A 20,057-nucleotide genomic window follows, 5' to 3' on the forward strand; every position below is an offset into this window, starting at 1 on the left:
CACCGTGTTCCTAGTCAATGTACCACTTTATTCTTGTGATGTCAGGTTATGTTAATACTCTGTGGTAACAGGTACGAAAACAGTAAAGCTTTATTTGAATATTCTGTATATATTTCTGAAATACCAACCCTGAGCCGGATAAGAGGAAGAACGTGTCTCTTAAAACGTTAAACGGATTGAAATACCGGTGATCTACAGTAAGCTATAAGCCTGTGAGCCTCGGAGCGGTCTGCATTACCGGATGCGTCCACATGAGGACGCCAGCCGCCCAGACGTGGCCGTGTTGCTGCTGTAGATGTAGGTGACGTAGATAAGCGGCAGCGCTTGTATTTCTATGTGGGGCGTGTACGTCCATGCAGCAGTCATCGAGTCTCTAGTGGAAGAAGGAAAGGAAGATTTGCCGTCTTCCATCTGTAAAGACAAACCTTCCCATTCTGGGAACGTTTGCTTTGATGAGGACGCCGCTTTGTTTCTTTGTGGGACGTCAATCAGGACCCAACTAGCAAAATACACCAACCGTTGTTTTTTTCCTGTCATTCCTCTCTTAACGTGTTTCTCTTGCTCGTTCGTAGTAAAAAAGGAACTGGAAGTAAAACTGTTGAGTAAAAGAATTGACAGCAGCTAGCTAGCTAGCTAACCTTCCAAACCACTAAACGATGAATCATTTTTGATTGACAGCTGGATGCTGTCTTCCTGCCCACGGACATTCGCACAAATAACACGACGTTTGTCTTCTGCTGGTCCTCCGGCAGACTTCTTCGGTGATTTCTGGTCTGTTTTTATTTTGTTGCGGGTGTCTCGCCGCTGCTGTTAGCTCGTCGTCCCCCTGAGGTTAGACAGCTCCACTTTGAAGCTCGCTGTGGACAAAGGACAAGGACACTTCATAGAAACATTGACAGCTGTGGGAAAGGACGGCGAGGACAAAGGGACTGACATGATGTTTCCACAATCAAGACACTCAGTAAGTGGTGCTGTCCTTTCTTTGTCTTGCTAGCGTCTTTCGTTATTTAATAGTCATGCAATTGCTCAAACGGAGTCTTCATTCAAGGGAATAATATGCAAATGTGATAGGACGTATGGACCCGCGTTAGCCTGAAATCCACGTTGCCATGGCAACAGAAGCTCAGTCCACAGCACGGATGCGAGCACCGGCACCTTTGGTCGGACACCTCCACCCTTCTTTCGGAAGTAGACCTCCCCGACGCTCTTCCATCCGACATAAATACATCTTTCCTTCTATGACAGCATAAATAAACGGTTACATAAGTGAATGGGTCGACCTGACAGGCATTGCCTGGGACAGCTATGAAGGGGGGGCGCTTATGTGACCTTTGGCTTGGGGCATGCGGAGGGGGCGGGGCGAGGAAGTAGGAAGTGAAAGGGGCTAGCTAGACATGCTAACACTTTATTCTCATACATTGTTTACCATTCTTCTCATATTAGGACTCTCTCCTAAATTGAGGCTTTTTCCATGTAACTTTATTGTTTGTTTGTTTTTTCGTTTTTTCACCCTCTACAGTATAGTATATTTACGTAGTTCTTTATAGTTATATAGTATAGAACAACCGTTTATGACTTTAAAAATACACTTTTAACATGATTAGAGCCCTGTAGACACGACATAATGGTCACCTTTACGCTCCTATTATTTGTTGTTTACATCACATTGCAACTTTTCTGCTGCAGGGACTCGACATGGCCGCTCGCTTGTAACACACAGTGTGTAATACTTGTGTGTGTTTTTTTTTTACTTTTATTTTTTACTCGTGTACACTTCAATGATTTAGACTTTATTCAGATTATATGGACAATGCTATTTTCCAAGCAGTTCTGCGGGTTTGACGTGTGACACACTTCCACGACATCATGTCTGTTACTTGAACAAGGTTGCACTTTGTGCTTGCAGCAGAATAATGTCTTTATTTAGTTGCATTTTGTTGATTGATGTTTTTTTCCCAGCGAACCAGGAAATAGTTGGTAGTTTCATTGGCCATTCATTTGCCAGTTGTCATCATCGTGCATCATTTCCTGCGTGGAAAAGTAGAATTATTTTCTAGAAAATGTGTTTTGTGTTAACATTGTGGGTGTCTGGAAAGGATAAATTGTATTTCCATTATTCTCTATGGGAACATCTGCTTTGGTTAGAGTTTCTTTTGGTTTGAGTCATACCTTCTGAAAGGGAGTAATGATGTTAACCAAGGTGCAAGTGTATTTTGGATGAAAAGACAAACAATTGGGAAGGGCGTGTGTTTGACCTTGGGGATGCATAGTCAAGTATATATTTTGCTAGCGCATGGGAGCTAAAATGGGAGCTAACCTTTGCTGCTGAGAAAGGAAGTACTATGGGGGCACCCCCCCCCCCCCCACCACCACGCAGACATGGCCACTGGTTGCACACACTCCTCATCCTTATTTAACGTATGTTTCCTTCCAGATCTGATGTTTGGGGGGGGGGGGGGTGCAGAGGCATTATTAAGCCCACTTGAATTAACAGAATAGCCCCCCAGCCTTTCCTCTAAAACCTCCGGCTGCAGGGGATTTCTAATCCTGGTGGACCCCTGTCTCGCCTGTTAACCCCCCCCCCCCCCCCCACACACACACACACCAGTCTGCATGCACCTATCTCTTTGTGTGTGTGTGCAACAAAGCTAGTCATGTTTATTGTGTGTGTGTGCGGGGGGGGGGGGCATGCACTGTAATTATTGCTACATGGGAATAAAAACATTTCCTCTTGTTGCCGCCCAACAAGGACACACACACACATTCTTAGCAGCCTCAAGGGTCTTATCTTCTTTCTGTACGCAGGGGGAACAAATTGAATGGGAGGGGGGGTTTGACACACGCGGACCAGCAGATGTCTGGGTCATTAAGGTTAGGCCAGCTGATTAGCATGACAAACACAGCCCCGCCTGCACCCCCCCAACCCCCACCCCGCAGGAGACCTTGCTTTGGAGAAGCGAAGTTGAGGACACGGGTCACAGGTGATGTTGATTTTGGTGAAGAGACACAGTGGATGATTGTGTCCAAATGCTTTCAATGGGGGGGGGGCTCAATTAGAGCAAGGAGACAGAAACACACTTTATGCTAGCAGGCTGTTCTACTACACACTAGAACCTTGGCTTTCCATCCATCCATCTTTCCTTTCCATCCATCCAGCCATCCTCCCTTTACATCCTTCCTTTCCATCCATCCTTCCTTTCCATCCATCCATCCATTGTTCAATCCATCCATCCTTCCCGTACATCCTTTTTCCATCCATCCATCCATCCATCCATCTTTTCAATCCATCCATCCTTCCATCCATACATTTTAAAGTCCGATATTCATGTCAATATGGAACATACCAAAAGGGGACCTATGATGCCAATTTTTTCTAGAAAGCTTTCTAGATCTTCCACAATCTGCACCTATTCCAGCTGGATTTCCTTGGATTCTGTGTTTCTCATAGAACTCGTCTGTTTTAATTTATTTCACCCAAGGCCCGCCTCCAGGCACGCCCACTCCACTGTGGTTGGTCACACTCCCAAGTGATCAGGAGGACTTCTGGATAGCTGCCGGACCCAACTTTTTAGGAGTTGATAATGAAGGGTTATGTATCTTTTTAAAATGCGGGTTTTCAACATCCAGCCATATGTGTTGGATCCCCAATCCCATCCGGACGTAGAGACTGGACAGTCCCAGGTTTCTCAGGAAACTAAATCCCATTCAGTCCACATTGTTAATAAAACTTTTGATCAGCTGATGATCCAATTTCTTCTTTTAGCATTTTCAAGCTCTACTTAGAAGATCCAAAGTGCATCCAACAGTCCATTCTTGACATTGTTCAAGTGGTGGTAACAGTGTGATGAGGAGTGTGTAATGTGGTTATTCCTTAGCAGGACCGTGGACATGAGCAGTGGATGTACCAATAAGATGTACAATTGGTGCCAAGTTGTCTTACGTATGGGTGGAATTGTTGTTGACATTGGTTTGTGGTGTTGGAATGGTCTGTTTTGTTGGAGTTAACAAGGTGTGTGTGTGTTCCCCTGTGAAGTGGGCTTGGGGCTAGGCGGAAGGTAGGGTGGTGGAAGAGTTAAGCCTTCCCTGTTGCAGAACGCTGCGCTGGTCAGGCACAAAGCTCTCGACGGGGGTTTGCTTGATTGGCTCAGCCGGCCTTAACCCGGCCAGAGCGCCCCTGCTAGACCAGCAAAAACAACAAGAGCAGAACACACAGGAGAATTAGCTGCTCTGTTTGGCAGCCCAAGAAGGCCAAGGATGGTGACTGGGACAACACCCTGTTGACATCCCACGATGATGCACAGCATGGCAACAGCAACCTTTCTTGGTCTATCTAAGAAGGACAGGAAGAAATGAGGATTGGATGGATAAGTCCTCATGAAATATATATATATATATATATATATATATATATATATATATATATATATATATATATATATATATATATATATATATATATATATATATATATATATATATATATATATATATATATATATATATATATATATATATATATATATATATGACATGACTACTAGCAGGAGGAGCAGAGTATAGAGGGGGAGAAACCATTTGCTGGGGCCCAGCCGGGTGCACTGTATTGGGGTTCATGCTCCAAGCAGCCGCTTTGCACTTTTCAAAGGCAGTGAGTGTTTGTTTCCAAGTGAGCTCAGGAGACGTTACGACTGTTACGGCTGTTACGGCTGTTACGGCTGTTGACGTCACTGGCAGGAGAAAAAGGGAGCGTGCGATTTGTTCACCTACATGACTCATTGGAGCATTTTTTTAGCTGATTGGTTAGCGCAGGCCTGTCACAATAAATCGATAAATTGAACAATAAAAAAAATAATGTCATCATTTGGACATGTGCATGCATGCCTGTTTGTTTTTCCTTTTCTCGCTGTACCCCACAGGCTGGATGACATGAGGGTTCACTCCATGTGTGTCTGTGTACCTTGGCGCTATAGCAGAATGAACAGAGAGACTCCACCCACCTTTCAGCCCCCATTATGTGGAGGCGGGGCAACTACTGAGTGGATCCACAACTGAGTGCTAGCAGTTAGCAAGCACACGCTAATATGAATGAAGGCACAACAGCCATAGTTTCTAAGTGGACTGACACAGCTCCAGTGTGGATGCGCAGCAGAGCTGTCCTCCCGGCAGAAGCAAAGTAAATGTCAAACAAAGGCTCACAGGCACTGTTGCTTGCTACATTGCACAAGACATGGCAGCCTTTCAATACAATTGTGAAGCCAACATTTCAGGAAATGTTCAACAGACTGCCTGGGAGAACGTCACAAAGAGAACGTGACAAACAGCCATTCCTCAACCATATCACCGAGTCAAAGGAAACATGTCAAAGGACATGAGCAACATTGCATTATACTCCGTCACTACAGATATGTGCTCCAACTCAAATATGACCCCCAATACACTACGAAACTGCATGTGTGTGTGTGTGTGTGTGTGTGTGTGTGTGTGTGTGGAGAGGTTTCTTCTTAAAAGGACCCGACTATTCTGACCTATAAATGTAGTTAGAGTGTTGTATTCTGGTGTTAAACCATGCCAAAGTTTCACATAATCAGGTTTGTGCATTTGGAGGTGGGCCCTGAAAGAAGTTTGGGACGGCTCTGAACGATCACTTTCAGCAAGTTTTTTTTTCCAAAACTAGCTCTCTGTGACACCAGAGTGCGCAGCTTCCTTATATGGGCATGTCTGTAGGCCAGATACACCCTCTGCCCTCCCCCAAGTCCTGCTTCTCTGTTTACGGTGTTAGCAATGTCTCCCAGGAAGTGTTTCTTTGGGTGTAAGGGAAATTGCTAAAGACGCCACCAAGTGGTTGGAGTTCCTGATTCCCTACCGGCAAAAGAAATACATTTTCATCTGTCAAGGGCATTTCTCACTGGACTGTTTAGGGAACATGGACCACTATGCAGCTGGACTAGCCCACAAACTTGCTGAAGCCCTACGCCTTTCCAACGTTACTTGGTGGTGTGGAAGAGTCAGAAGGGCCAGCAGTAAGTAACAGTTTATCAGTGTCTTTATTTTCTGGAAGTCATGGAGCAAAAGCACTTGTCTGTGTTGAGGAAGCATGGTTGCTAATAGCCTTTTCCCACCACAATTAGTGGCTCTACCAGAGTTGTTTTACACACTGGTAGTCCCCAAAACACATTAGACGTTAGCCGTGCTGTAGAAAAGTTAAGGCTAAAATGCTAAAGCTACTTAGTATTGAGAGATGTATTGAAGTAACCTATTTTCCTGAGAAACTTGGGACTGTCCAGCCTCTACTTCCACATGGGATTGTGAATCCAACACATATGACTGTATGTTAAAAGCCCACATTTTAAAAAGATACATCACCTTTTATTATCAACTCCTTAGGGTTGTGACCAACCACAGTGAAGTGGAATAACTAAATGAAAATAGACAGTTTTCACATGAAGCATGAAACCAATCCAGCTGGAATATGTGCAGATTGTGGAAGATCCAGAAAGCTTTGTGTGTGTGTTATTGCGTGTGGCTGCTCTACAGGAGTCCACAAGTCAATACAAAGGGCCCACAATGAGTATAATAAATCCTCTTTAACTGTTTCAGCGCCAGACTTGTTTTTAATTTTCGAGGTTACTATTATAGCTAGAAAATGGTTGGAGATAAAAGTCTATTGAGCATGAGAGACATCATCAGTATGACCCAAAGTTGGTTTACTCATCTAAGGTGTATAGGATGATGTCACCAGGATCACAATTGGTCAGATCCCTGTCTCCATCATAGCCTCTTATCAAAAGTCTGAGCCGCTTGTGATACTCTTCCTCATCCCTGGAGCACCCCAAACATCATCATCGTCACATACAGCGGTATCTTCCACACCACTGCTGCCTCAAGCGCTACTATGTACCACTATTATTACATCGGTTTATAGAAAGTATCTATTTATCATGCCTAATCTATCAATTAGTAGTATATTTTTGGCGAGTACACGACCGTCTATGCCTCGATCCCCCCCAACCCATCTCAGTGGGGCTTTGACAACCACCACGTCCCATCCTGCCAGCCCAAACATAGCTAAGCAAGGCATCAGTGGAAGTATATGCTAGTTCAAGTACGTGGCAGTTTAAATCCTATATACCAGTGTTTATCAACCTTATTTGAGCCACGGCACGTTTTTTACGTTTGAAAAATTTTGCAGCACACCACTAACCACCTCACATGCATCACTAAGTCTATGGGAGGAATGAGGCAATGAGCTACGTGTTGCCACATGGATGGATATTACATAGCTATGACAGTCTTTACACCACAGAAACTCGACAATGACATAATATTTGCAGAAAATGATTAATAAATGTTACATTTAAAGAAATGATATTGGGTAATTTCTCACGGCACGCACAGTGGTTGAAAATCACTGCTATTTACTACACATAGTATAAAACCACCAATGTCGGTTGGATGAAAGTTCCATATGTGGGCCATCTCCTGGTGTCAAGTATGACCTCCACACAGGACCATAGGTGCCTCAAGGTTGAACAGAGACGGGGTCCTTATACGGGTACTTAATCTGAGGACCATCTCGTGGTTCAAATGTGAATTTCACCTCAACAATGAAAAAATGGTCTCCAAGTGTCGATGAATATCACTTATTGACGATAAGTAGTTGCATAATTATGGACTAGCTAAATGTGTTATGGCGACAGGCCTAGCTTATCAGAGCTATGCTTCTTGTTATGATCACGTCTGGACACCCTGGGATAGATGTTTGGTGATTTGCTGTACCCCAGGGCATCTGTGGTTACAGCAGGAGATACCACCGGCAGTGTGTGTGAGGAATAGGTCCTGTAAAGCACGTCCAACCAGTGATTGGTGTTATCATGGTATGAATCCATCCATGGATCCACAGATCCATCTCTTGGCTGCAAACTAATCTCACTGATCGGCTGCCTCTCCTTCTGCGTTCATGTTGTTGGGAGTAATAACCTTGGTTTTCACAAGCAAACATCAGTCATCTGCACAACCATACGGGGTGTAATCTTAAAGCCCCCCCACCCCCACACCCCCTTCACGCGTCTGGCTTTAATCTCAGACATGCTCTCCAAACCCTCAGCCCCCGTCTGCTTCACCGTTTTCCCCTACTCTTGACAAATTGCCCATTTCCCTCGCCTATGCAATCTCTGCACTCTTTTCCTGTGTGTGTGCATGTGTGTGTGTGTGTGTGTGTGCGTTGCAATGAAATGCCCCCCCCCCCCACTACCTTGTCACAGCTATGTTTGTGTGTGTATTTTGTGCATCTGTGTCTGCAGGGCAGTGTGCCGTAAGTGTCGTGTTTGTGTGCCTTTTTACCGCACGCTTGGCTGGTCTTGCACGATGGGTGGGGGGTGGGGGGGGGGGGGTCAAGCTAGTTGCAAGCCAAGTCTATGTTTGCAAGGGCAGCTCACTCCAAGTGATAAAAGTAGAATAATCCTCTTTAAAGCATCTTAACGAGGTCAAATCTGTCGGGACTGCAAGGGGGAGGTGTGTGTGTCTGTGGGGGGTGGGGGTGGGGGTTTGCGCTAAGCCTTGGCTTGGTTCGTGCGAGATAATAATCAAAATCAAATTCCTGGCCCAAACAGGATTAGGCTCTTTCTGCGCTCCACAGCAGCTGAAGACACACACACGTACACACACACGTACACACACACTTGAGACATCTATCACAGCCAAGCTTTGGTCAGGGTTTTGGACGTGGTCTGTTGTGATATTTGTCTATTGGGGTTCTTCTCGGTGGGGGTGCCACAGGATCCGATGAGATTATAACATGACGAGATTTCTTGGCCAAGAAAAAACTGGCCATGAATGAATGAATGAAGGAAGGAATGAATGAGAAACTCCCAGCATCAATATATTCATGTCGTTTCAGGTGGAAATGAAGATAGTTTTCTAGGACTTAACAGGATGCATCACAAACCAAGGCTGCCTGTCTTGAATTTGATAGTTTGTGCCGTAAAATAATTGACCAAAGCACGGCTATATGTTAGCTAACATTGTTGCCAAAAAGCCAAACATGACACCCAGGGCGTACCTAACCGAGGTTTGACACCGCTTGGAGCGAGCGGGCCATGTTTTGACTTGATGCATCCTTCATAAAAGATGATTTCTTTCACACGGAAACATGTTTACGTTCCATTTCAATTCCAAAAAAGAAGATCAGCGTACTTCTGTGGTCCCCTACCTTTTGGGACCCACGGACTGGCTTGTGTTCCCACAAATCTCATGATCTTACTGTACTGTACTGTATTACTTATGATGCACTGTGTAAAACTAAGACAGGAACATCAAATGAAAAACATTAAATGAATACAGAGCCACCATCTACCAGTACCAGCCTGGACTTTGTTGAGTTGGTTTTGGAACAAGCTGTGTGCTAGCATGAAGTACTAACTTGAGGCTGTGGAGCAGACAAATATACACATTAGTACTCCATAAGCTCATCAGATCTTACCTTGATGACAGTATACAGTATACGACTTTACAGTCGTATAGTCGTCCATCTGTGCAGCCTGGAGATGGGAAGGCCTGGGTTGGAATCTCCTCCTCCATCCCAAAAACATGTTAGCTTGGCCAATCCAAATTGTCCATAGGTATGAATGTGGGTGGGAATGCTTGTTTGTCTATATGTGCCCCTCTCCCCCAAAACAGCTGGGATAGGCTCCAGCATACATCCATGGATGGATGTTCTTTGCTGTGAATTTGAGCACTGCTAAAGGTTGTTGTAAAAGATTAGATTAGATTTTCTGTATTTCTTTCAAAAAGACGATGGCCTACTTTATTTTAGGAATGTTTTTGGAATATTTTTGGAATGTGCATCTTGCATGAAGCTTCATGTTTGGAAAAACATCCTGAAGTATTTATTGGAAAATATGGCGATCGGGTGGTTAGAGCGCAGGCCTCACTGCTAGGAGACCAGGGTTCAATTCCACCCTCGGCCATCTCTGTGTGGAGTTTGCATGTTCTCCCCGTGCATGCGTCCAAAAACATGCTAGGTTAATTGGCGACTCCAAATTGTCCATAGGTATGAATGTGAGTGTGAATGGTTGTTTGTCTATATGTGCCCTGTGATTGGCTGGCGCACAGAGATGGCCGACCTGTGTGGCCTGCGTGTTAACCACTCGGGAATCAGGCATTGAACCAACAAAATGCCCCCAAGTATTTGTCGGTTGTTGCTGACATTTAGAAGCCTTTGAAACAGGGCACTTTAGCTCATGTTTAGTTTTTTGTGCTTTTGGTGTTAGATTTATTGGATTTGAGCATAGCTAAGGGTTTCTTATGAAGGAGATTTTTGCATATTTTTTTGCAAAATGCTCAAGCTACTTAGCATTGAGAGACATCTTGAACTAAACTCTTTTCTTGAGAAACTTGGGACTGTCCAGTCTCTACTTCTGGATGGGATTGGGAATCCAACATACGTATATGGCTGGATGTTAAAAGCCCACATTTTAAAAATATACATCACCCTTATCATCAAGTCCTAGAAAGTTGGCTTTACAGCTCCCGGCACAATACCAGAAATCTGTATGAGCACCCGGGAGTGTGATCAACCACAGCGGAGTGGGCGTGCCTGGAGGCGGGCTGTGGGTGGAATACATTAAAACAGAACATTTTGGCAGGAATCCAAAGAAATCCAGTTGAATAGGTGCAGATTGTTGAAGGTCTAGAAAGCTTTGTGTGCTGGTTATGGTGTGTAGCTGCTGTAGGAGTCCACAGCTCAATACAAAGGGTAACATGAGCATCATAGGTCCCCTCCAAGGACTGTCAAACAAAGTGGGAGAACAACAAAAACAAGTAAAAACTTTTGCAAATGTATAATATTTGTGGACTGAAATATGGAGACATATTTCTCATATTGTTAGACATTTAGACATTTACATAAAATGTGATTGTAGTTATTTCCAAGTTTGCCATGTGATTTTTTTGTCATGATTGCAACCCAGTGGTTGAGGACCCCTGGTGTCCTGAACTGGGGAAGAACCATAACTTAGCTAAAACATCAACTCTTGGCCTGAAGTATACTGATGAATATTCTGAAGAGGTGCTTCCTTTCTCTGTTTGCCTGCACATTGGAAGCGAGCAGTACAGCTTTCTTCAGTCTTTTAACAGACACAGCCAGCGGATGAGCTGCCATCATCACGTCCTTGACTGGACTTGTTGCTATGGCAAACAACACAACAGCCCGCTGCCCAGAAATGGGCCAACTATTAGCCAGCGGAGATTTTCTGCAGCCGTTTAAGAGCGAGAACGAGATAACACCCAGTCATTAGCGAGTGCTTACAATTTCTGCGCTCTGTCCCTGCCCCCAACACACACACACACACACACACACTCACACACACCAGACTGAGATGTAAACAGTCAGGCAGTGCTTCAGGAAATACAATCCCCACACTCCTGCTGCCCTTAGGCAGGATTTATACAGAGGAGGATGTTTCCTATGTATCCTGCTGGCACTCTGTGTGTGTGTGTGTGTGTGTGTGTGTGTGCGCACATTAAACAAACTCAACCTTAATTTTCTCCTAGTGTTGCCTTTAACACTTCCACCTTCTTGTTTAAAAACATACATGATGTTTTGCAATCAGCTTCACAAAGGTGGCAATGATGAGGCAAGGAAGAGGGCGTGTGTGTGCAGTGTGGGGGGGGGGGGGGGGGGTCTCTGAGTAGATTTCAGGTGGGATGGGATGGAAGGCGGGGCAGTAATTTCCTGAAACGACAAATCCCATTTATTCGCTGAAGACTGTCTCAATTGCCTGGCCGGTGCACAAAGCTTTTTAATGCTTTAATGACGTCTCACAGGAGCAGGGCAGAATGGAATTAGAGCTTGTCCTACATTTAAGTGCTGCCTCTGTGAGAGGGAGAGGCTGTGTGGGCTGCATGATTCATGGCACTGGATATTTGGCCCTCTAGCAGCCAAGCATCATCTTCACAAGCTCATCACGCGCTGCACACACACACCTGGTCAGTGCTAAAACTTGCTAGTTTTGGCCGCATGGTTATTTATTTTGCAGGATGCACACACCTTTTTCACCTCAGCAGATGGTGTGCATCACGGTACCGCTCCAGTGTTTGATGAATGTCCTGGACATCCGTCTGTTGCCAGCTGCTCCTGTACAACACCGTGCTTTGGTCCAGGCAGATCTGGAACACTGCATGGAGATCCTCCTCAGATTTCCAATCAACATTTGCAATAAAAATGATTAGATTACATTCAGCTCCAGAATCTTCCCCTTCTGTCTTTGATCGCCATTGTTGACTGGCGTGCCTCACACACATTTCAGGTATCAAACTACTGTATGTTTCTATGGTGTGTTCAAGGACCACAGAACAAAGGGTGAAATATCAATGCTTGAACAAAAGGCATGATCAGTTAACGTGTAACAACCACACTTCCTTTTAGAACTGTCCAAGCTACAACTCAAACTAAGGAGGACCCCACACACATGTACTACACTACACGTAGGCTGATGTACTACATGCTGTACACACATGTACTGCACTAACATCCACATACAGTACACACAGTCACATAACATGACTTACATCAGTAGTCATCAGTTGACGTCAGTAGTTTGATGGCTTTCACTTCCTGAACGAAATGTGTTTTCTACACTTGCCAAACACAGATCGATGTAGTTGGATGGAAATAATATAAATGGATGTAGTTTGATGGGAGGAATATAATGGATTTAGTTGGATGGAAAGAATATACATGGATGTAGTTGGATGGGAGGAATATAGTGGATTTAGTTGGATGGAAAGAATATACATGGATGTAGTTGGATGGGAGGAATGTAATGGATTTAGTTGGATGGTAAGAATATAATAGATGGAGTTGGATGGTAGGAAGATAATGGATGTAGTTGGACATAAATGGATGTAGTTGGATATGAGGAATATAAATGGATGTAGTTGGATGGGAGGAATATAATGGATGTACGTAGTTGGATGGAAAGAATATACATGGATGTAGTTGGATGGGAGGAATATAATGGATGTAGTTGGATGGAAAGAATATAAATGGATGTAGTTGGATGGGAGGAGGATACATAGATGTAGTTGGATGGGAGGAATATAATGGATGGAGTTGGATAGGAGGAATATAAATGGATGTAGTTGGATGGGAGGGATATAATGGATGTAGTTAGATGGTAGGAATATAATGGATGTAGTTGGATGGTAGGAAGATAATGGATGTAGTTGGATGGGAGCAATATAATGGCTGTCGTTGGATGGAAGAATATAAATAGATGTAGTTGGATGGGAGGACTATAAATGGATATAGTTGGATAAAAATGGATGTAGTTGGTTGTAAAGAATATAAATGGATGTAGTTGGATGGGAGGAATATAAATGGATGTAGTTGGATGGGAGGAATATAATTGGATGTAGTTGGATGGGAGGAATATAAATGGATGTAGTTGTATATAAATGGATGTAGTTGGATGGGAGGAATATATTGGATGTAGTTGGATGGGAGGAATATAATGGATGTAGTTGGATGGAACGAATATACGTGTGTAGTGAATGAATCCTTACAACCCTACTATTTACTAGTTATCCTATTAGTAGTTTTTCAGCAACATTAGCTTAATCCATCCATCCATTTTCGTCCACTTATCCAGGTCCAGGTCGCAGGGGCAGCAGTCTCACTTGGGAAGTCCAGTTCCTCAGGTCTGTACAAGACATCGGGATACTTGAACACTGGGATGCAAACCGCCCCAGTAAATGCTGACGGTCTCAGCCTGATGCGGAGTGACCACCCCAGATATCTCAGTCACGATGATGTCAGGGTCTGCGTTCGTGTCTTCAGACTCTGCTTCCTCTATGGAAGGTATGTCAGTGGGAGAGAACGGCCTGCGAGGTCAGCAGGCTTCCGTCCCCACTGTAAACAGCGTGGCCCTGCGTCCCGTTTCTGAGGTGAAAGGTGTGTTCCCATGGCCTCACCGAACTCTTCCTGAGTTTTTGCCTTGACCAGACCCACGTCGCGCTTAGCCTGCTGGAGCCTGTCAGCTGCTTCAGGAGTCCCACAAGCCCAGCCGTTCATTTATTCTGTGTTTATGGTAGAAGGTAGAGCTTTGGGACTTCATTTAAAGCAGTAGCACCCAGGCTGAAGGAGTGTGGGCCCCTGCTGCCATTGTAGCTGTAGCATCACACATTCTATATAAACGACCCACGTCGAGTGAGATGTGCTTTCTGTTGGAAATAAAATACCTACCCTAACTGGTGCTACATTTGACTACTAATGGTTGAATGTTGACCATTCAGCTGACTGCAAAAAAACATCATGGATGCTTTATTTCCTGGCCTTTCTGACCATGGAAACACAAATATCTGCTCAGACATTTGAAAAGGTGGATTTAGTGTGAATTCATGTTGTTTCCGCCATTCAAAAGGATGCAATTTTAAATGGTTGCTAGACATGGCGCAAAGCAGATCTAGGGCAACAACTCCAGCCCTGGGCTCACTGGGTCCAAACCTGCAGGCACACACACAGAAAGCCAAAGCCAAGCGGTGCAGGGAGCAGTTATCGCAGCGTGATATGTGAGGCGGCCTGCAGTTAAGTGCCGTGTGTTGACACATGCTCAGTGTGGCACACAACCAAATAGCTGTGCTGCTGTTTGATGATTGTCTTCCTGCGCCAGCACGGTCCACAGAGATAATGGAAATAGCTTGTTTGACTTTACAGCCTCGTGTCTCACAGCAACAGCTTGTTCTGTGCAGACGGAGGGTTCCGTATGACAGCACTGAGATGATTCAAGTCATCCACGGCAGCGTATGGACATTCTGTCTGATTTTTGTTGAAGACTCTTGCCCCTTTCACACAGACATACGCTGAATCAGAGATGGAATGGTAGGCTAACCCATCCATCTTGACCACATCACACCATGCAGTAAACAGAAAGAAGAAATGGGGGCTTTTTGTTCATTGCTATGGTGCAGTGGGTTCCCAAACGTTTCACAGTCCCTGCCCATTCTTTTTCACCACACAATATCAGTGATATCTTTAGCATGGAACACTTTTCATGCACAACAGAACCTTCACAGTGACTTATCTGTTCACACAACAGTCGACAATGCCTGGCCACACCACAGTGGCTAGCTACTAGCCGGCTAGCAACTAGCTTGAGCACACACTGGCTCCCGATGCCCCAGGCTGCTAGCCAAAGGTAACGCTAGCAGAAAGCTGACTCCATCATTGTGGATGATGGACGACATGCCAAAAAAGTTCCCTTGTGGTCTACTCTAATGTGGACGTGGGCTTAAGTTGTTTTTTTAGAGACAAGAGAAACATCTTGACCATGATTCGCGGGGCTTGAATCCATCGCAGCTGTACTGTTCAGGTTGTCTCCTCCTTTAGAGGATGAATAGGTTGAATCGATTCCTTGGCCAAAGGATACAGTGACGCCCAAAGGCTGACGGTATCACAGACATGGTTGACATAAACCGGACCAACTTGTCTTGGCTTAAGGACTTCTACAAGTTGTTTTGGGGAAGAAGAAAATGTGGACAGGGGTGAGTCATGCCAGTCCGAATCTTCACGTATTATGTTGGCTTGTCATCAAAAGTCACTTCTGGTCACATGACGGTGAAAGGTTGGCGACGGGTTGGTGATGTCATTGTTTCTGAAAACCAGTGGTTTTGCTGGTTTACAGAGCTTTACAGGGCACCCATAACCAGAAGGCCCCGGGGCAGACCCAGGACACGCTGGAGGGATTATGTCTCACAGCTGGCCTGGTAACCCCTTGGTTTCCTCCCTTTGGAGCTGGAGGAGGTTCCCGGGGGCCGGGATTCTGGGCTTCCCTAACTGCTGACCCCGTCACCCAGACCCGGGTAAGCGAAGGAGAATGGAATGGAATGGCACGAAAGGCTGACAGCATAAAATACTGGACGCCTTTGACCTGGAAATGTTTGCGTGCGGATAGCCCCTTAAATAGGTTGCGTTACTCCTGAAGATTTGATGTGGATGCTTCTCAGATGGTAGAATGGCACGGGTCTCAGGGTGACTAAGCCGTGTCTGTGGGGATGTCTGTGGTTCTCGCATCAGTATCAACCAAATGCATGCCTGGAGTGGAAGTGAATGAAGTTGTGGTCATTGTATTGCATGGCTGTGCTTGTGTGACTGCTGAGGTGCGTGTTTGCTGAGTGGCGGGGGGGGGGGGCAAGCTATCCCTAATAGCACCAGTTTTTTCTTACTGGGAAGATGTTAACTTTCCCCAGCTGTGGCACCAAGAGATGTGGTCCCTGGGTGGCTTTGACACCAGCAGATGTAAAGTGGACAGATTTACAAGGAGTCCAAACAGCATTAGTCAAGCGTGGTGGAAGAATGATCGTTCTGGCTCGTTAAGCTGGGGAGGTGGCCCTATTTCTACTTCAAATATGGCTGCCCCCTCTATTTTTATGCAGGATATGAAAAACAAATGTTTTGTCGTAATGGATGTAGACTGGATTTGTAGACCGTGTGTCAGCGCTCCTCTTGCCCTGCCCCACTCCTTGCATACAGGAGGAGAGAGAAAGGACGGAGCAGAAGAACATGAAGGAAATGACAAGTTTCAGTGTTGCCAACTTGGCCACTCTGGCTAAAACTGGCAACATTATGAATCCTCTCGGCCCCATATTTCCTCAAACGGCACTAGCAACAAATTTAGCTGCTTTTTCTGGGAGTTGTCACTCTGCATAGTGGAGATCCACACATCCCCAAAGTGGATCTGGGCCTGTTTTACAGAATGGCATCGCTAACGTAAATGTAGTCTTCATGAAATGATTATCTTTACACTCAAACCTCATTGGGACTCGCTCTCTTGGAGGCTGGAGGCCAGTCTGGATCAAATTATTTCTTTCACTTGGTGGAAAAAAATGTTGGGCTATATATTGTATATGGATATTCAATGTCAATATACTGGGATGTGAGTTTGTGTCCATTTCGCCCAGCCTGGTTTGAGGGGAATGTTGTGCTAATCTGGTGTGGTGTTTTGTCCTCCTGGGCAGGCTTCATCGCAGCAGCTGAAGTTCACCACGTCTGACTCGTGTGACAGGATCAAGGATGAGTTCCAGTTCCTCCAAGCACAGTACCACAGGTACACATCACCCACTAAGCAAAATACACCTTCTTTCCACATAAAGCTGTCACACGGCCTTCAGGGTCCACTGTAGAAATGTTAGGATGTTGATTTGGGCTGAATGTCCACTGATGCCACTGTAGGAACTAACAAACTGGACTATTTCAAGTCTCTCATTTTGATGAACGTTCTTATGATGAAAAAAAAAACCCATAATTCATTCATTAATTTTCTGCCAGTTATCCTCATGAGGGTCGTAGGAGTGCTGGAGCCTATCCCAGCTGTCTTCGGGTGAGAGGCGGGGTACAACCTGGACTGGTGGCCAGCCAATCACAGGGCAGATATAGACAGACAACCATTCACACTCACATTCATACCTATGGACAATTTGGAGTGGCCAATTAACCTAGCATGTTTTTTGGAATGTTGGGAGGAAAGCGGAGTACCCGGAGAAGACCCGCGCATGCACGGGGAGAACATGCAAACTCCACACAGAGATGGCGCACTAACAACTAGAACACCGTGCAAAAAAACATAACAATAACAATAATTTCATATATATTAAGTAAGAAAAATAATAAATAGTTGGGACTTGGATAATTATACGTGAACTGAAATGGAGGTTGGAGGTTCAATTTCAGACTTCGTTCATCTCCAAGAGGAATTTCATTTGGAGCAGCTCTTCAAAAATGTCAAAATAAAGGTAATCACCCAAAGGGGACCTATTATGCTGATTGTGGGCCCTTTGCTACACACAATAACCCTGACAGAAAGATTTCTAGATCTTCCAGAATCTGCACCTATTCCAGCTGGATTTCTAAACGCTCTGTTTTCATTTATTCCACACATGGCCCACTCCGCTGTGATTGGATACCCACTGCTGAACCCTACTTTCTACTTGTATATAGGAGTTGATAAATGAATAAAGCCTTTGGAGAGCTACTTGAAGTGGTTAGGAGCTACAGGTACGTACTGTAGCTCATGATCTACTGGCTGGAGACCCCTGACTTACCGTGTATGAACTCAAAGAGTGGTAATGTCGGTCCGTGTTTACTCAGGGCAAGCATAGTGTGTATGACTTGCATGCACCTTTACCGGCTAGAACGCACCACTTCTGTCTTAAGCATCCATTTGGCAGATATTTCACGTTCATGTTCACAAAAACACCTTTGTGTCAAATGCCATTGAAAATATGTTTCTCTTGCCGGGAATCACCAACACCAACCACTTCTGCTTGAGCTTGCCTGGTAGAAAGACTTCCTGGGAGCCATAGCTAAGTGTGGCTGTGGGGAGGGCAGTCTGAGAGCGCAATGGTCCGGCTTGAAGCCTGGCTCCCTGTGACAGCCTGGTGTTACAATAAATTCTGTATCCAAGTGTTCAGAGCCACCCTAAACTTCTGTCAGAGCTCACTTCCAAATGTACAAACCTCATTATTTGAAAGTTTGACATGGTTGAACACCTATGTAACACCTACATTTATAGGTCAGAAAATAGGTCCCCTTTAAAAGTTGTCCATGATGGAACGGAACCTCCTCAGTGGCCTTTGGTCTGCCACAGATGCCAGGCTGTCCAAAAGACTATTTCCCAGGCATGTGGGATCTAAATGAAGACTAAATTAAGTGTGATTTAGATTTGAGCCAAAACGACCCAACCCGATTCTAGTGTATCCAAACAGATGAGACTCTTGAAGGTCTTCCTTTTTGTTCATTTCTACCTGATCTTGGGTGATGACATTCTGGCCGTATTTTTACTTCCTTTGGTTTGGGTAATTCCCACAATGGTGAGCAGCAGCGGTTAACCCCCACAACACAGCCCCCTTCAGACAGCCAAAGCGGCGTTGAATGAAAAGGTTTTTTTCCCCGACTCTTGACAGAGAACATGCATACAGTGCCTGCCTGTTGACTCAGGAGGGAGGGGGTTGGGGGGGGGGGGGGTTGAGATAGGCAGGGTGGTGAGGGAGTCACAGTGGAAGCTTTGTAGTGATCTGCTGCAGCGCTGTGCCTGTCTGTTGTGCAAGCCTTTAAAAGGCAAATGTACAACAGGCGCTCCCTTGGGAATACGAGCAGCCATTGTATCTGTCTCTGTCTTCCTCCTCCTCCTCCTAATTCCCTTCCTCGCCTCCCCTCCCTCGCTCACATGCATAAATAGATCAGGGAATACATAAATCAAAATAAAGATGACAGCAGGAGCGATTTAGAGAGGGTAGAATCAGCAATAAAACTCCATCAAAGTGTCTTTTGAGAGCAGCGGTGCATGCCTGGGGGCTGATGAGCACCAATCACAAAAGCCAATCCCAGGTAGACTGACAGGGGTGGGGGGTGTTGCCATGACAATCAGCACACAGCCTACAAACGTACACTTGAGGAGCAGAAAGCCGAGCATTTTGGATTCAGGCGGCAACAGCAGCGGTCATGTGGGATGTGTTAGCCGTGCATTGGTGAATCCGTGTAAGATTTACACACAAAAAACAGATTGCTTTCAGATGACACCCCCATTGCTCTGTGCTTTCCAATCATTATTGCTTCGGGTGTGCAGGCTGTCAGCAGCAAGGAAAGATGATGCTAATCGCTAATCTGCAGATCAGTGGCCTCATTTAGAAAGCTTGTCAGCACTGGTAAAATGTGCGTACACGACTTTGGTCCCAAACGACAAAAAAACGTAGGAAAATATGAGTGTGTATTCTTCTGCGTACTTTCACCCATGGGTGGCACTCAGTGGATGCCCGAGCCACCTCCACTGGCTCCTCTCTGTGTGAAGGAGCAGCAGCTCCACTCTGAGCTCCTCCCGGACGATTGAGCCTCTCACCCTATCTTACGGTGCGACCTGGAAATGACCCCAAGGTGACGTGTAGTGCTTAGAATCATCAACCAGGTAGAAATAGTCGAAATACCATTGGTAATTCCCAGGTCCTTACCAGAAGCAACGCACCATCTAGAGGGAGAGTAGAGGGTCATACATAAATCGGTTACTGGA

The 20,057-nt window shown here is 45.2% G+C and overlaps 1 protein-coding gene across 4 annotated transcripts in view; it reads left to right on the forward strand.

Annotated features, from left to right (window-relative positions):
• The first annotated feature begins 307 nt into the window (after positions 1–307).
• The window catches only part of tle5 (TLE family member 5, transcriptional modulator), a 46,189-nt gene continuing 26,439 nt past the window's right edge, over positions 308–20,057 (forward strand). For 2 of the 4 annotated variants that reach the window (XM_058074325.1, XM_058074326.1), the window contains exons 1-2: positions 308–961; positions 17,014–17,102. In XM_058074325.1, coding sequence (XP_057930308.1) covers positions 935–961; positions 17,014–17,102 — 116 coding nt within the window. In that variant the 5' untranslated portion in view covers positions 308–934. The remainder of the gene's footprint in view (positions 962–17,013; positions 17,103–20,057) is intronic. The other 2 variants (XM_058074327.1, XM_058074328.1) reach the window with 1 other exon arrangement.

Source organism: Doryrhamphus excisus, chromosome 5, assembly GCF_030265055.1.
Source record: "Doryrhamphus excisus isolate RoL2022-K1 chromosome 5, RoL_Dexc_1.0, whole genome shotgun sequence".
Taxonomy (NCBI): domain Eukaryota; kingdom Metazoa; phylum Chordata; class Actinopteri; order Syngnathiformes; family Syngnathidae; genus Doryrhamphus; species Doryrhamphus excisus.